At 35.0% G+C, this 16,110-nt stretch overlaps 2 protein-coding genes across 5 annotated transcripts in view; one reads left to right on the plus strand and one right to left on the minus strand.

The window, feature by feature from the left end:
- LOC106881104 (THUMP domain-containing protein 1) overlaps positions 1–4,853 on the plus strand; it is a 12,272-nt gene extending 7,419 nt beyond the window's left edge. For both annotated transcript variants that reach the window (XM_014931338.2, XM_014931337.2), the window contains exon 4: positions 1,224–4,853. In XM_014931338.2, coding sequence (XP_014786824.1) covers positions 1,224–1,604 — 381 coding nt within the window. In that variant the 3' untranslated portion in view covers positions 1,605–4,853. The remainder of the gene's footprint in view (positions 1–1,223) is intronic.
- Positions 2,430–16,110, minus strand: part of LOC106881103 (myosin-9) — a 28,291-nt gene continuing 14,610 nt past the window's right edge. For 2 of the 3 annotated variants that reach the window (XM_014931336.2, XM_014931334.2), the window contains 6 exons: positions 8,805–9,050; positions 6,828–7,070; positions 6,089–6,328; positions 4,848–4,909; positions 3,635–3,670; positions 2,430–2,590 (listed from right to left, as the gene is read on the minus strand). In XM_014931336.2, coding sequence (XP_014786822.1) covers positions 2,575–2,590; positions 3,635–3,670; positions 4,848–4,909; positions 6,089–6,328; positions 6,828–7,070; positions 8,805–9,050 — 843 coding nt within the window. In that variant the 3' untranslated portion in view covers positions 2,430–2,574. The remainder of the gene's footprint in view (positions 2,591–3,634; positions 3,671–4,847; positions 4,910–6,088; positions 6,329–6,827; positions 7,071–8,804; positions 9,051–16,110) is intronic. The other variant, XM_014931335.2, reaches the window with a different exon arrangement.

A 16,110-nucleotide genomic window follows, 5' to 3' on the forward strand; every position in this document is an offset into this window, starting at 1 on the left:
CCTTATTATTATCCTCATGGTTATTAATATTGTTTTTAAAGAATTTTAAGTTACCTATGTTGTTTTTATGAGGGTACTTTGGTTTATTTAGTTTATTTACTTTGTTTATTCCTATTATTATTATTATTATTATTATTATTATTATTGTTGTTGTTGTCAGTTGTTTCAATTCCTTTGCTACCATTTTCAATATAGGAGACCCTTTCTTTATATCCTGCCTTATTTAGTGCTGCATTATAGAAATTAGCTTCATTATATATATATATATTTTTTATTTTATATATATATATATATTTATATATATATATTTTATTTTATTTTATTTTATATTATTGTTTCATTTTTGTTATATTGTTTTAACCACCAACTTCTCCCATCTTTTAACACTATCCTTCTAGCTAATATAAACTAGTATTGTTTATTTAACATTCACTCTACACTAAATTGTGGCCCAGTATGGACGGATTCCGGAGTACCGAGGAACTTCTGTGTAAATTAAGAATTCTACGAGGTATATTACAATGGAAAATACCAAACAGAATCTCACCTTTTATCTATCATGTTTCTTCCTACTTTAACTTATTCTATGTGATATAATTCTTGGGAAAGAATACATTTGCGGCTGAAGATAGCTTTATACTATGATGCAACAACTATAAAGCTTGAAACACATGTACCGCAGAATCCTTTGTGTTTTGTTTTTATTTTATATTTCCAATTTATATATATATATATATATATATAGTAATGGTACCATGTAAAAAAACACCCAGTACACTCTCAAAAGTGGCTGGTATAAGGAAGAGCATCCAGCTGTAGAAACCATGCCAAAACAGACTATGGAACTTGGTGTGACCCCTTGCCTTGCCAGTAGCATAGAAAATGGATGTTAAATGATGATGATTATATGAATTCTGAGAATCATGCACCTAACACATGTATAATTTTTTGCATATTGAAATTAATACTACATGAAGAATGTTGTGAAGCAGCCATAATTTTCTAGAAGTCACATGGTTAAATAAGTCTATATTCACATCTCAAAACTTTGTTTTGTAAATCTTTCATAACACAAGAACCTCTTACCAAGTCAGACTAACTCAATTAGGTGTTTTGGGGAACAACTAGTTTCAGACCAAAAGATCATTGATCAACCACTTGTACATAAAAAAAAAACAGCCTACTATTGATGATCTTATGAAATGTCTCACTTGTTCTTGCAGGTTAACTACAGTACACCAGACTTTATTGTCATTGTGGAGTTCCTGAAAGGATTTTGCTGCCTAAGTGTTGTGAAAGATTTCTACAAGTTCCGCAAGTACAATCTACAGGAGACAGCCAGAGCACTGCAACGCCTGGCTGCAAATCAATGTGAAACCACAGAAGAACAACCAAATGCTACAGCTCTAGCAGAGAGCACACCTGACACTAATCTCATTCATGCCAGCACTCTTGCTAAATCTGACTCTAAAAATGAATTAAGTGCTACCATTGTCAATTCCAAGGACAAGTTAAACACTAATAGATCTAACTGTACTGAAATACAGAATGATTGTAATCAGTCTAGTGAAAAATCAGAAACAGAAACTGGTGAGAAAGTTTAGCAAGAACTGTTGTGAACTAGTTCCATTGCTGGCAGCAGTGCAGATCGGATGAATTTTAAGAACGTGTGCAGTCTTTTGAAATCAACTCCCTAAGATGTACTTTCCTGTTGTTTGTTTCATTCAGTTCTATTTAGTTGTAAAAATATCTGTTACCATTTCTTTAAACCCTGCTGTTCTGTTGTTATTTTTTATAGGTTTTATAGAAATGGGACACAGGTAAAGATATGGCAAAAACTCCAGTATATTACTGGTATTTATTTTGACAATCTTAAATGGAGTGACAAGAGAATCGGGTTATTACTACTTTGGACCTTCACTTTTTGACATATAATAAATTGTGTATGAAAGATTATTAATATAGATAAACCCATCATCAAAGTATCTGATATCTTACAAGAGATAAGTAGACAGACAAGTAGTTAAATAGATAGATATACTGGAGACAAGTAGTTTAACACAGTAATGAGTGATTCCCTGCTTTACTTACAGTTAGAGATGTGATCACAGTATGGTGTAAGTAAGAGGACGCAAACAGCTGTCTCACCTGCTTGTCTGATATGTTATTGACCTGATCAACCACTGTCCACTGCAAACTCTTTTCAGGAACCAATTCCAAAGATGTTTTTTGATGCAAGAGTTTACTCCCAGACTGGAGTGTCTGATCTTCTTCAGTCCATCAGAAAAAAAGTGAAGCCTCATTGGTTGATCAGTGACCAACTCACTTTACATGACAAGCTGGTCTGACTGCAGACAAATGTTCTTTCAAAAACTAAAGAAACAAGGTTAGGAGGTGGCATCTACAAACTGAACCAAGTTATTCCAATATGAGTTACACACAAATATTTTAATCTTTAATTGGTAAATCATCAATCAAATTAATTAATTAAAGTGAGAATGAGGCAGAAAATGGTCAAGTTCTTGTTCCAAACCTCATCTGAGCATTTTTATCCATTGAGGGCCGTGATGTTCTTTAATTACCTTCATTTCTGTTGACAAAAAAAAATAACAGAGAAATGTTTTAAATACTGAATAATGTAAAATGAATGAAATACAAAGGTTATTTATTAACTACATAATTGTGTGTGTAAACCTGAGCAGGAAGAAGGCTCCAGAGTTACCTGCTCCTGGGGAAATAAGATCAGTCAAAGAATTTAGTATATTTTATTAATCCCAGGTAAATTTGATGATAGCAGTGAGATTTAGTTGCTAAACAACTAATTACATGGCCATTGGTTCAAACCGTTCTACCATTGTGTTGTACCTTTGGGCAAAGTATAATCTGGTTTGCACCTAGGTGGCACAACCACTTCTTAACATCAGAAGTAGGACGAACAGGCTGGCATGGAAATGTGAAACATCAGTAAAACAAATCTTGTATATGTTTGTGTGAAACGTCAAAAATCTAATGTAGATGATTTTTGTGATTACATCTATTTAATTTCTTTAATGTCCTACTTTAGTCTTTCGTTTTTGTCACTTTTGAAAAACCATTGCTTCATCATCATCATCATCATCGTTTAATGTCCTTCTTCCATACTGGCTAGCCAGGCAGGAGCCTGCATCAGACTTCTCTGTCTGTTTTGACACGGTTTTTATGGCTGATGCCCTTTATAACACCAGCCACTGAGTGGCACCAGCACAGACGAGGTCAGTTTCAGCATGGTTTTTACAGCTGGATGCCCTTCCAGATGCTAACCACTTTACTATGTGGTACCAGCACTGGCAGAGTCACCAAGTAACTTGCAAGACAAGAAATCTTTGAGAGGAGAAGAGGCATTGGAGGATGCAATCTTGTGCCAGATGATGAACGGTTAGAGTATGACAGACAAAATGTCTTGCTGTAGAAGAGGTACATGGCTACCCGGCCAGAGTTTGACATAATATTCCTTAAGACAAACTTCACTCTCTCAGTTTATCAGCCATCTTCTCACAGTAGTCAGCTGACTCATTGACTGTCTACTATTAGAATAAAGCTAGTAAACAGAGTAAGAGAGAGAAACATTTGTATGTAACAGTCATTGTTCACTTACCGTGGTGGAGGAGCTTGCCAAGAGGTATGTTTAATCCTGTATGGAAATAAATTGAAAGCAGTGAAATTGTTTGGAATGAAATAAAACAAGAATCAGATTGGTGTTAAGTTTTGTGTTGGATAGCCCCCACCATCATCTTTGCTGTGATACAGTTGTAGCTCATCAATGTAATCATTCAGTATTTCTAGTCATTTCTCGTGATGTGAGATACATGTTTGGCTAGTGAGCATACAATACTATCCTGTTTAATACCAACCCTACTAATTAGACAGCTTTTACTCACCAGTGCAACTCTTACAAACACTCTTACCTCCCAAACTGCAAGCAGTGATTTTAATTCCTTGCTAAAAGAATTTCTACTAATTCTGTGGAATCCACTTTCCCTTTATTTTTCAATCACATGGCTTTCTAAGCCATATATCTTAATACAAATCATTCACATTTGTAGCCCACTTTGCATCTAACTCTACACAATTGGTAAATTTTCAAAACTATCTCTCTCTCCATTACACCAAGCTAATCATTTTCCTATATACACACCAAATGTGGAAGAACATTGGGTCACTTCAAAACAATCAAACCAGATCTTCACACTGTCTTGTCCATTGTCTTCAAACAATGCAACCCAAAGTTAACAGATTTTCTACAGCTGGATGCCCTTACTGTTACCAATCCTCACCTGTTTCCAAGCAAGGTAATATCTCTTCATAGTTGGACATGATTATACACAACTGGAAATGACGGTGACACTTGCTTACAACTATTGAATGATGTTAAGACAAAGAGATACAACAAACAAGCACACACTCATGTATGTATATATACACAAACGGCAGGCTTCTTTCAGTTTACACCTACCAAACCTCACAAGGCTTTGGTCAGCTCAAGGTGATAGCTAAAGACATTTGCCCAAAGTGTTGTATATGTCTTCTACTTAGATCTAAGAATAGGGAGAGAACTTCTGACATTTGTTTAATATAAATCTTAGGGACAAAGAAGTATTTAGACAAATTAGATGTATTTCTTTTTTTTACCTCTAAATGACTGTTAAAATGTGGGATTACTCTAGCTTCTAACACAAAATGTAATTTTTGGTTGTGAACTAAGGTAAACCAGCTTGAAATTCTATTACCTGTTTTGACTGGCTATATTAACTACAATCAACCACACTGAAAAATTATTGTCGGGATTGGATAACCAATAAAATGCTTACTCCACTTTCTTGTGTTGATATTTTCCCTTCTTTGCTTGTGGTTTGTGGATAACTCTGGTTTTCTGTGAAAGATGATAAAAGTAGAATGAGTAAACTGTCCACTGGACAGCAATATCAATTACAGCAGTAACACACCAGCATCAGTTGTCAAGCGATGTTGTGGGGACAGACACACATATATATATATACATATATATACGATGGGCTTGTTTCAGTTTCCGTCTACCAAATCCACTCACAAGGCGATAGTAGAAGACACTTGACCAAGCTGCCATGCAGTGGGACTGAACCCAGAAGCATGTGGTTGGTAAGCAAGCTACTTACCACACAGCCACTCCTGCACCTAAAATTTTAGTAAGACCCTTTAATGCAGGCCCTGGGTGAGACTGAACCCTGCTCAGGATGGTCAATGTAGTTGTCTGCTTATGTCTCTACCCACAAGGCCACCAAGACACCCATATATATATATATATATTTCGAAACGCCGGTGTTAAAACAGGGGTAGCTGATGAAGGAAAATGTTCTCTATGTGGCTTGTGTGTTTTCTTGTCTACGTTTGTTTGCAATGTCCTGTACCCAGATATGCACCTATACATACAGATGGATGTCGGTATGCACATACCTGTACGTATATATGCCTATACTCATTTACTATTTGTTTTTATATATATATATATATATATATATATATATATATATATATATATATATATATATATACCATTTTGAGCGTGACCGTTGCCAGTGCCGCCTGACTGGCCTTCGTAGGGTTTTCGAGTGAGATCGTTGCCAGTGCCCCTGGACTGGCTTTAGTGTGGGTGGCACATAAAAGACACCATTTCGAGCGTGGCCGTTGCCAGTACCACCTGACTGGCCTTCGTGCGGGTGACACGTAAAAGCACCCACTACACTCTCTGAGTGGTTGGCATTAGGAAGGGCATCCAGCTGTAGAAACTCTGCCAAATCAGATTGGAGCCTGGTGTTGCCATCCGGTTTCACCAGTCCCCAGTCAAATCGTCCAACCAATGCTAGCATGGAAGGCGGACGTTAAACAATGATGATGATGATGATACACACACACACACACACACACTGACAAACAGAGAGTATCAACAGATGATCGTAAAACAAGGTTGTTTAGAGAAAGGCAAAAGACAAAGTTGTTTAAAGAAAGGCAAACGTATTCATTTGTAACAATAGTAAAGGGAGTCAGAAGGAAGAGATGTAAATATGTCACTAACCAAATGAAGTCCCAGTTTCATATTTTTCTGATTATTCTTCATTTCCCCAAAGCTTGTCTCTAATTCGTTGATACGCATAGCCAGTTTATCAACAACATCTCTCTGAAGGTTTGGAGTCTGTGAGGCACTGAACAATAACTGGTTGTTCTTGTTCTCTTCAATCTGTTTCATGGCACTGTTTAACATTGTCTGCAAAAGTTCTTGTTTGTTTTCAATTTCTTTGATTTTCGAAATCGGTCCCTGGAGAGAGAAAGCAAAAAGAAAATATCTCATGCTTCAATAGTAACACACTGCATTGTAGGGGAACCTATGAAGCCACCCCATCTACAGGGTTGCGCAATTTGCTAGAAATTGAAAATTTACCCAACAACTACTCACTGCATCTATCCTGTCACCATCTACACACAGTCCTTATTTGGTTAACATCCACCCTGTTATCATCACACAAATACACCACCTTTGTTGTATTCCTCTCAGGGGACTTGCAGAGAAAAGACAACGAGTTGTACAATTTAGTTATTACATTTATTTACTAATTACATACAAAGAACGCACTCACCGAATGTTCATTATTAAGAAACAAGAATCATGTCCTCGCCATATATATCAATAACATTTCACTTTCACAATCACACAAAACAACAATGAAACAAGGACCTCAGACGAACTACATTGAAACACAGGACCTCAGACAAACAAACAAATCTAACAGTTCATATAATAACCTTGATTATCTTACCTGTGATATCTTCAAAGTGCTGATGTCATTCTGCAGATCGCTCACTTTTAATGACATCTCCTCTAACTGTGCTTTAATGTCATTTTGCATCATGGTAACTGATGATAAAGATTTAATGATTTTCTCCATCTCATTGGCCGTATTCAAGGAGCGAGTATGTTCTTCTTTCAACTGTGTCTTCAACATGTCGATATCCTGTCTGGTTTCTTTTCGCTCAGCTTCAATCTTCAGGTTTATTCGAGACTATTTCAAAAAATTAGAAATTAAAATAAAATCAAAACTTTTGTTATAGATATTTATTGGAACTCACAAGTATTCCAAGTAAATTTTTGTCAGAGAATGGCTATGAGATAAAAGTGCTGGACTACTGACCATATGATTGTATGCTCAAACTTTACCACCACCAGCTTTTGTAAATGAGATAAATATTGGAAAAACCTTTGAGCAATGCAGGTGAGGAGTTAGACAAAATATATAAGGTCATGTCAATAAATGAAAACAAAGAGAAGAGATTTTATATTACCTTACACAGGTTGTCTACTGATCTTATTTAATAATTGAGAAAAACAATCCCTTTTTCAAACAGAAGAAAGTAAATAATCAGAGAGTGGAGAAATGTGTTCTTTCTAGTAAACCATTCAACAACATACAAGAATGACTTGTTGGTAACAATACATTTCTCCATAGTCTTTAATTATATTTTCTTATATTTGAAGTGGGGAACTTTTTCCAAAATATCATACAATCATTAAATAACCTATGTAATATAATATAATATCTATTTTGTTGTTATTGATTGACAACGCCTTACATATACTTTGCCTAACTCCTCACCTGCATAGATCAAAGGTCTTCTTTTCTTTTTGAAACATTTATCTTATTTATGCATACTGCAACGCTTCAAACAAATTACAACACTTTTAGAGCTATTGTGTTGTACTCTTGAAAAAGGCATCTACAAATCTGGATAACCAGCTTTAAAAACCAATACATTCATTATTGCAACAACATATGTAAACAAACATCTTTTTGTTTGTTTTTTGGAAGCATCAAATGTGTATCAAGAAAGTAATATTTCAAATGCAGTATAGCCGTGGATACAGCAGAAAGATTGGATATTTTACTCTCATATGACTGAAAAAGTTGTCATCAGAAAGCTGCAAGGCTGTCAGCAGGCAGTTTAGCTTAATGGTTATACCCAGCTGGTATCTGAGAGGTGTAGGTTTGAATCCTGTGGCTGTCTGCTGACAACTTTTTCTGTCATATAAAGGTAAAATACCCAATCTTTCTGCTGTTTTCACAACTATACTACATTCAAAATATTACTTTCTTATCTGTATGATACATTCATTATTGTATTGATATAAACTTGTTACCAGTTCAAATATGCTTGAGTATATTTGAACCTGTAAGAAGGCTACTTACTGTAATTTGTCACAAAGAAAAATTCTTGCAGAAGACAAATAAGTGTAAATACACTTAATCAGTTTGAAATGCTTCCTACTCTGATTGATAAATGTATGTCTTTCAGAGTAGTTATCTCCTCTTCAGCATCAAACAATGGAAAGGGAGGCACTACAAGCTAACAATGGAAGCCCAGGTCTCTCTCATTATATTCCAATCAACATACTGTGACTGGTTGCATTAAATGGTGGTTCATCTGTACTTTATTGTATTGATGCACATATAGTGAACCCTTGTAGTGGTCCATGTATTAAGTAATGTGAGGTATAGTGGTATTGTGATGGCTTTCAGCTAAAAGTAGATGGAATGAACATGGGATGGTAGCTAGACAAAAGATATGTTTTGGTATAAGCATATGTAACAAGATGACAATAACCAATCTAAATAAATTAGAAAGGCTAACTTAGTAATCAGCCAAAAGTAAATTAGATGGCAAATGATGAAATGATAAATTTGCATACTTATCTAACTGACACCAGACACACATTACAAACTAAAAGTAGATTAGCTTACCTCTGGATCCTTTAGTTTGTTCAATTCCAGCTTAATATTCTTGATAAGCTGCAGATTATTTACTGTCTGTGATTTCAAGGTCTTCATGCTGCTAATGGCCTCTGTTGCATCTTCTGCAATTTGTCTGACATTCATCTGCAGTTCTGAATACTGCTTGTTGTGCACATCACTGTTGCTACGGATATGCGTCAAGTCCTCTATCAGACTCTCTTGTGTCTTTCGTACTGCCTTTATTTCTGGTTCCAGCTGGAAATGGAAAAGAACAATAACATTAACAACAGCAACAACAGCTGTGCATGCATAACCTCACAGAATCTATAAAAATTATCTGAGTCATTTCAAAGTTTACCTTACAATATCTAAAAATCTCCAGTATTGTAAAAGGTGTCAGAAGGAATTACTTTCAGCATTATAAGCTCCATTTTTAAGACCAAATTTCACTGGAAAATTGTCTTTAATCTCTCCAGAGTCAATTAAATATATACCAGTAAAATACTGGAGTCAACCAAATCAAACCTTTCCCTCAAAATGTGCTGTTTTATATGAATCTTAGAAATCATTATTTCAAATTTCCAGTTTAATTTGTGAAAGGTTTGAGTATAAATTTCATAAATTTCCCATCACTGTCCCACCAAAATATGTAAGGAGAATAACCATTCTTATATTATTTTGATAAATTATTTATTACCAAATTTCTAAATGTCTTAGATGAATTCTTAATAAGATTATAATTTATCCATTCTATAAACTTCAGCTTTAAAGTGTATATTTACAATATTTATAACCACATCCCATTTCATTTCATGCAACTTCTGAACATCATCAGGAATTTTGTTCCTGTACATGTATATGTACTAGGGATAAGTATATGTACTAGTGGATATGGACTAGATGAGATGTTAAAATGATTATAATTTACCCAGGCTATAAACTTCAGGTCTAATGTGTATATCAACAATATTCATATCTAGAACACATCTCATTCCATTCATTTTCTGGATATCATCAGGTCTTTTATTTCTGGATTTGTGCCTGTACATATCCAGCCAATAATGTCCTTATCCACTAAACATGTGTTTAAGGACTTACTACCATTAGTTTGAATCTGGTCTGGAATCATGTACATATATACAACCATGAAAAAGACAACAGAAATCAGAGATGTCATCATCATTTAATGTCCATGTTCCATATTGGCATGGGTTGGATGGTTTTCCAGTCTGATTTGAAATGGTTGCTATGGTTGGATGGTCTTCTTAATGCCAACCACTTTACAGCATACACGAGATGTGTTTTCATGCCAGCAGCACTGATGTTGCAATAAACATCATGAATATACAGTCTAAAAAAAAGTCTCAATAAATCATATCAATAAAGATTATTTGTTGTTAAAAGGGCAATAGATTGGCAGTATTTAGTCTGGCTCTTTAGGTTTTGAGTTCAAATCCTGCTGAGGTCAACCTTGCCTTTCATTGGGTCAATAAAATAAAATATCAATCAAGTAATGACGTCATTTTTATCAACTAACTCCACTCTCACCAAATTTATGGAAGTGTGCTTATGTTACAAACAATTATTATTTGTTGTTGTAAGAAGAAGGGGATGTGTGGAAGAGGGTACCACTTTCAGATAACTACACATACAAAATTAAAAAAAGGACAAATAAAATTAAGTTAACTGATGTGAACTAAATTAGGATTGGTCAGAGCACATTCACACACCCCTACTCCTAGCAACAAATATTAATTGTGAAAGCAGCTTAGGATGACATGGAAAAACAATCAAAAGTTCTTTATTTCTTTATTGCCCACAAGGGGCTAAACATAGAGGGGACAAACAAAGACAGACAAAGGGGTTAAGTCCATTACATTGACCCCAGTGCGCAACTGGTACTTAATTTATCGACCCCAAAAGGATGAAAGGCAAAGTCGACCTCGGCGGAATTTGAACTCAGAACGTAACGGCAGACAAAATACTGCTAAGCATTTCGCCCAGCGTACTAACATTTCTGCCAGCTTGCTGCCTTGACAATCAAAAGTTCTATTGATTACTGGCTTTCTATTCTCTTTCAATTTATGTGTGCGTGTGTGTGTGTGCGTACATGTATGCATGCATGTGTGTGTCCATCTGTCTGTCCTCTGATACATTTGCATTACTCTTAGGTTGACTATATGAAACTATTAATCATTTTGGTTTTGCTCATTCCATACTCTTTCAAGTTCCAGATATACTAGGAGAGTGTAGACAGAATTTTTATGTTTCTAAATCAGGAGCAAGTGTGTGTTTAATGTGCTTGCTCATGTTTTTGTGAGCCAAATATAGATTTTCTCATTTCCATCTACCACCACCAACATCCTATCTCGATACACCAATGCACTCAGGTAATGTGTTTGCCTTTTTCTTTACATGTATGACTATTTCTGTTGTTTCTAACCATCAAGAGTTAATGTTAACAGAGAAACTATAACATTGACGAACAAAAGTCAATGTAAGAGTCTGTAGGTGGTTTCTGCATCTGCTAGAAATCACACTCTACTGTCTTAAAAAGAAAGGACACATTTGATTATATAGTCTTAGATAGTTTATGTCTAAATAAAAGCTACAATGGTGATGAATGGAAAATTTTTGATAACAAGGCTAATGGATCAGGATTAATCTGGGGTTAAACAATAACCAAGATGTCTTACTTGTGTCATCTTGCTCTCTGCACTCCACAGTATATTGCTGCAGCTGTCTTCCCCTCCATTGAACCATAAAGGTTTCCTCTGCCAAGTCCACTGAATCCAGTCTTCACATGTATAGGTAGGCAAACCCTAATATTAACCATTATCTGGGACCCTGACACGTGCTGCTTCTCCAAGTCAGAGTAGACCTAGGAGCAATAGTGGCTAAGAGATGGTTCTACACTCTGTGAAAACCCTGAGGTCTCCTGAACCAGAGCCCCACCACTGGATGCAGTTTAAAGTCATACAAATATAACGGTGTATACATACACACATCTGCATATTCATATATAGCTATTTGGGCAAGGTAAAATGCAGTAGGAATAATATGGAGGTTGTAGGAAGTTGTGTGAGGGTTAGTAGTGGTGTGCTATTATATGTGTGGGTTAAAGACATTTCTTACAAGGGAGGAGTTTCTGTCTGCAGAATGAGATTAACTCAGTTTTGAAATTAATGTTTTATTTGCTGAAGAGAACTGCTTTCCTTTCTGTGATGGAGAGGGAACAGAATTTAGAGCCTGAAGTTTAATATCCAAGTAATGGAATGTGAAGTGTTGGAGTGTTTCAAGTTTTCCAAATGTGGTTACCTGGCTTCATGTTAGATTTTTCTGTAAATATTTCTAAATGTGTGTTCAGATGTTGCTTAAAGCAAACTTTGAATTTGTTTGGAGTTAGGTCAAGGATTTGTCTATTTGAAGAGCATATGGTTACGTTAACAGCATATACTATGTTATGGTGAAGGTATTTGTAGTTGAGTGGATAGTGGAGTTAGAATCAAGTGTTGAGGATTTCTTGGAATGAGTTACGTTTCTTTACAATTTATATTGGATAAAACTGGACAAGATTTAGGATTGTTGAAGACTTTCATAAACTGATCCAACAATTCAATTCATCTGTAATTGGTCTTTCTTGTGTATTTCTTTTGCTTTAGAGGCAGTTGATGATAATGTGCTACTTATTGGATACAAAAAGTTCTTATACTATCTGATTATATCAGTAATTAGCACATACTCTGCTTCAGATATTCTAAGCATCTCTATGGCTATTTCTTATAAACTAGTCTGCCTTTTCTGTTCTCATAGTCCTTAATTGCACATAGCAACTATACTGTTGTCAACTTCATTGGTTGATCTCTTTCTTGTTGTAGATCCATAAAACATAAAAGCAGAAACACTGATTCCAAAGGAATTCTTTGTAATTTCACAATTTCACATGCCAACCAATTCACCACTATCTCAGCACAAGACATGAACATTATACATGTCAGAAATCTACCTCTTCAAATAATGGAAATGTAAGGATAAAGAGAAATCCTGTTAAACACTCTCACATAAGTTCGGAGTCATGCAAATCCACTGAGGTAAGTGAACTAGTTGGCCTATTTTAATTATACACTCTAAACACTAAATCACCATTTGTTGAAGGAGGCCTTTACATGAACGAAAGCTTCCTCATTATCAAAAACATGAATCCCTGAGCCACAAACATATTCATGAGGGCTTCTCTGCTGAAAGGCTCCAATGTGAAAATCTGAATAAATACCAACATAGAAAAAGTGTATAATTAATTTACTCTAGACTGTAATAACTCCCAATACACACCTTGCAAAAATTTTATTTTGAAAATCTAACAAAATAACCCAACATACATACATCTTTCAATGATATAACCCTCCATAAGCAACAAACCCAAGAAATATTTTCTTCAAAGCTTGCCTTAATAAAAATGAATACTCATACAATATCCTTATACTAAGTGATTCCAAAGAACACATCAAATCCATCCCATCTCAAAACAAGCTTAAAACTAAGAATAGAAAAATGAAAATCACCTAGTATAACTCACCATGCAATTTACAAGTAACCACAACCAATATTAAATGTTTTGGCAAGGTTTTTATGGCTGGATGCCCTTCCTATACATACACATACATATATACACATATGTGTGAATGGATAAATAGAGGTTGTGTGCATATGTAGTTGTCTTATCATATGTTATTGGTTTAACTTTGCCTTTCATATTTTAAGAGCAAGGATATACAAGTTCTATTTAAGAAAATAGATATCAGCCATGTGCTGTGGATGTCAATGCAATCAACAGTACACCAATAATTTTATACAATAATAAAAACTAATACACACGCACACATACACACACACTCATATGTAATTAAAAACACGGAAGTCTTTTCTCAGTCTGTAACCATGTAATAATAACATTATGAGCTACCAAGTAGCATTAAATACAGTGTTACCCAGTTTAACACCACTACAAAATCTGATCCTTGGATGCCTTTAACACAGTTCATTCTGTTGCAAGCATTTCAGCCAGATCTCTGGTCTGAGAATAAATTCCTTCTTTCTTGCTTTCCTCCCACCTGTCTCAGTGGCCCGAAAAAGATCATGGGTTCTGCCCTTCCTCCTTGGACTAAGCAATATAAGAAAAATATAAAAAAGCCATTACATATTTGTTTTCATTTAGGATTACATATCATTTATTATGATGTTGCATTTGATATTATTTATTATTACGTAGCATTAGACACCATTTGTTGTCATGCAGTATATTAGATACTATTTGCTAGTGTCTTAATTAACAAGGAGAGGATTTTTGTGTAGTTGCACAACCTTCTAGAAATAACAGATCGTACACCTACATAGAAGCTTTCTCTCTCTCTTTCCTATTTTCCCAAGTCACACCCTATTGTCTTGGATAATGTATTCTTAGACCCACTAGGTCTGAAACATAAGTGATAACCATGAATGGAATGCTTTTAATTATAGGTCTACTTGACCAAAGCCTATATGAAGCTTAAAAAAAGAAAGCATCAACCAGTCCTGTTCACCCTTCAAGCAATTTTCAAAATATTCCCATAATAGTGGGATACAACAAGCAATTGTAAGCCTGAAGCCTCAGAAATTCCAGAATAATGTCATTTTTTAAATTTGGATGTCTCTATTTGAGGTTAGTCTGCTACTGTTCTTTTCATCTGTTATAATTCCATCAATATTTACCATTCTATTAGTTTGTTACTGTTCTATTGATCTGTTACTATTCCATCTATATGTTACCATTCTATCAGTAATTTTTCAATTAAGGACAATCAGAACAAATAATAGTAATGTTCTCTCCTTCTTAGAAGAATCAATGAAAATTGCTACGAATCTAGAGAAAACATACCATAAAGTGACACCTTTCAAACACTCATAAACAACACACAACTCAAAGCATCATTGATCTTATAAATGCTGAATTCTTATCTAATTTCAAATTTTGGCCCAAGGCTAGCAATTTCAGAGGGGTGATAGTTGATTACATTGACCCCAGTGCTCAACTGGTCCTTGTTTTATCAACCCTGAAAGGATGAAAAGTCGACCTTAGCAAAAACTGAACTCAGAACATAAAGCCCAACAAAATGCCACCAAGCATTTTGCCCTGCATGCTAACAACTCAGCCATCTCACTACCTTGAGTTCTTATCTAATTGAAGTATTGGCTGGTCGTTGTAGATATGAAAGAATCCAAAAGCCCAACATATATTTTAATCCTAAACCTCTACTGTCCTGTTTTACAAAATGGTAAATATGTCTTGCATTAGAATACTGCACACATATAGATTCACATACACACCCATATTCAAGACCACATCAAAGAAAACCCACTTGACTTACTGCCCTTCACTTATTAACGCAACTATCTGGATCTCTATGAAATCACCAAATACTATCTACAAATATCTCTTGTATTCACTGTTACTCTCAAACAGTATTATTTGTTTCAGCATCCTGTACAATACATGGGTACATCCACCTCTATGTACTCATAATTCATACTCAGTAACTGAAACTAAATACAGGAATCCCTTGCTTTATGGAAGTAATGTGTTCCTGAAAATCTGGCTGTAATGCAAATTGCATAATGCGAAATCAATTTTCATACTGATTTTCATATTATCAAGTGAGATTGTGTTCCTAAGAAAATAACAGAGAACAAGCGATATGATTGCCTTGATACATGAAAATAACAAATTCTAAACATACACAGTACAATATAGACACATAAAACACAAAAACATTTTCAAAAGAATACATTAGGGAATTAATAAGAATTGTAATATTGTAAGAGTACATTCTTATCACAAAAGATGTTGACTACTGTGTGAGGTGGGGGTGGAGTGAAGAAAAAAGCGTTACTAGGAGGATGAGAGACAATATTTACAATGTTATAATTCATTATCACCAACATCAGCTTGAGGGGTGAAGAACTTATCCAAAGTTGTTTCTTGTTTATGGTGCATCATCTCTTTCTACAGCACAGTATAGGAACTGAGATCATTGTAAATTCCTTTTGTAAGTTTTGTTATGTTCATAATTGGAATCATTATCAGCAAAAACCTACACACTTTCCTCTATAAGTGCCAAACATTAAGGAATAATTTTTGCAGTCAATTTAAGTGGTGCATCACAATATCCTTCTGAATTTGATGTAGACTTTCTGCTTGAGTTTCTGAGTTTCTGTAAGAGCAAAATTACTGACCATATCCCAAAAGGAAGGAAGGAAGGAAGGAAGGGAGGGAGGGAGG

Source organism: Octopus bimaculoides, chromosome 5 (assembly GCF_001194135.2).
Source record: "Octopus bimaculoides isolate UCB-OBI-ISO-001 chromosome 5, ASM119413v2, whole genome shotgun sequence".
In the NCBI taxonomy this organism is placed as follows: domain Eukaryota; kingdom Metazoa; phylum Mollusca; class Cephalopoda; order Octopoda; family Octopodidae; genus Octopus; species Octopus bimaculoides.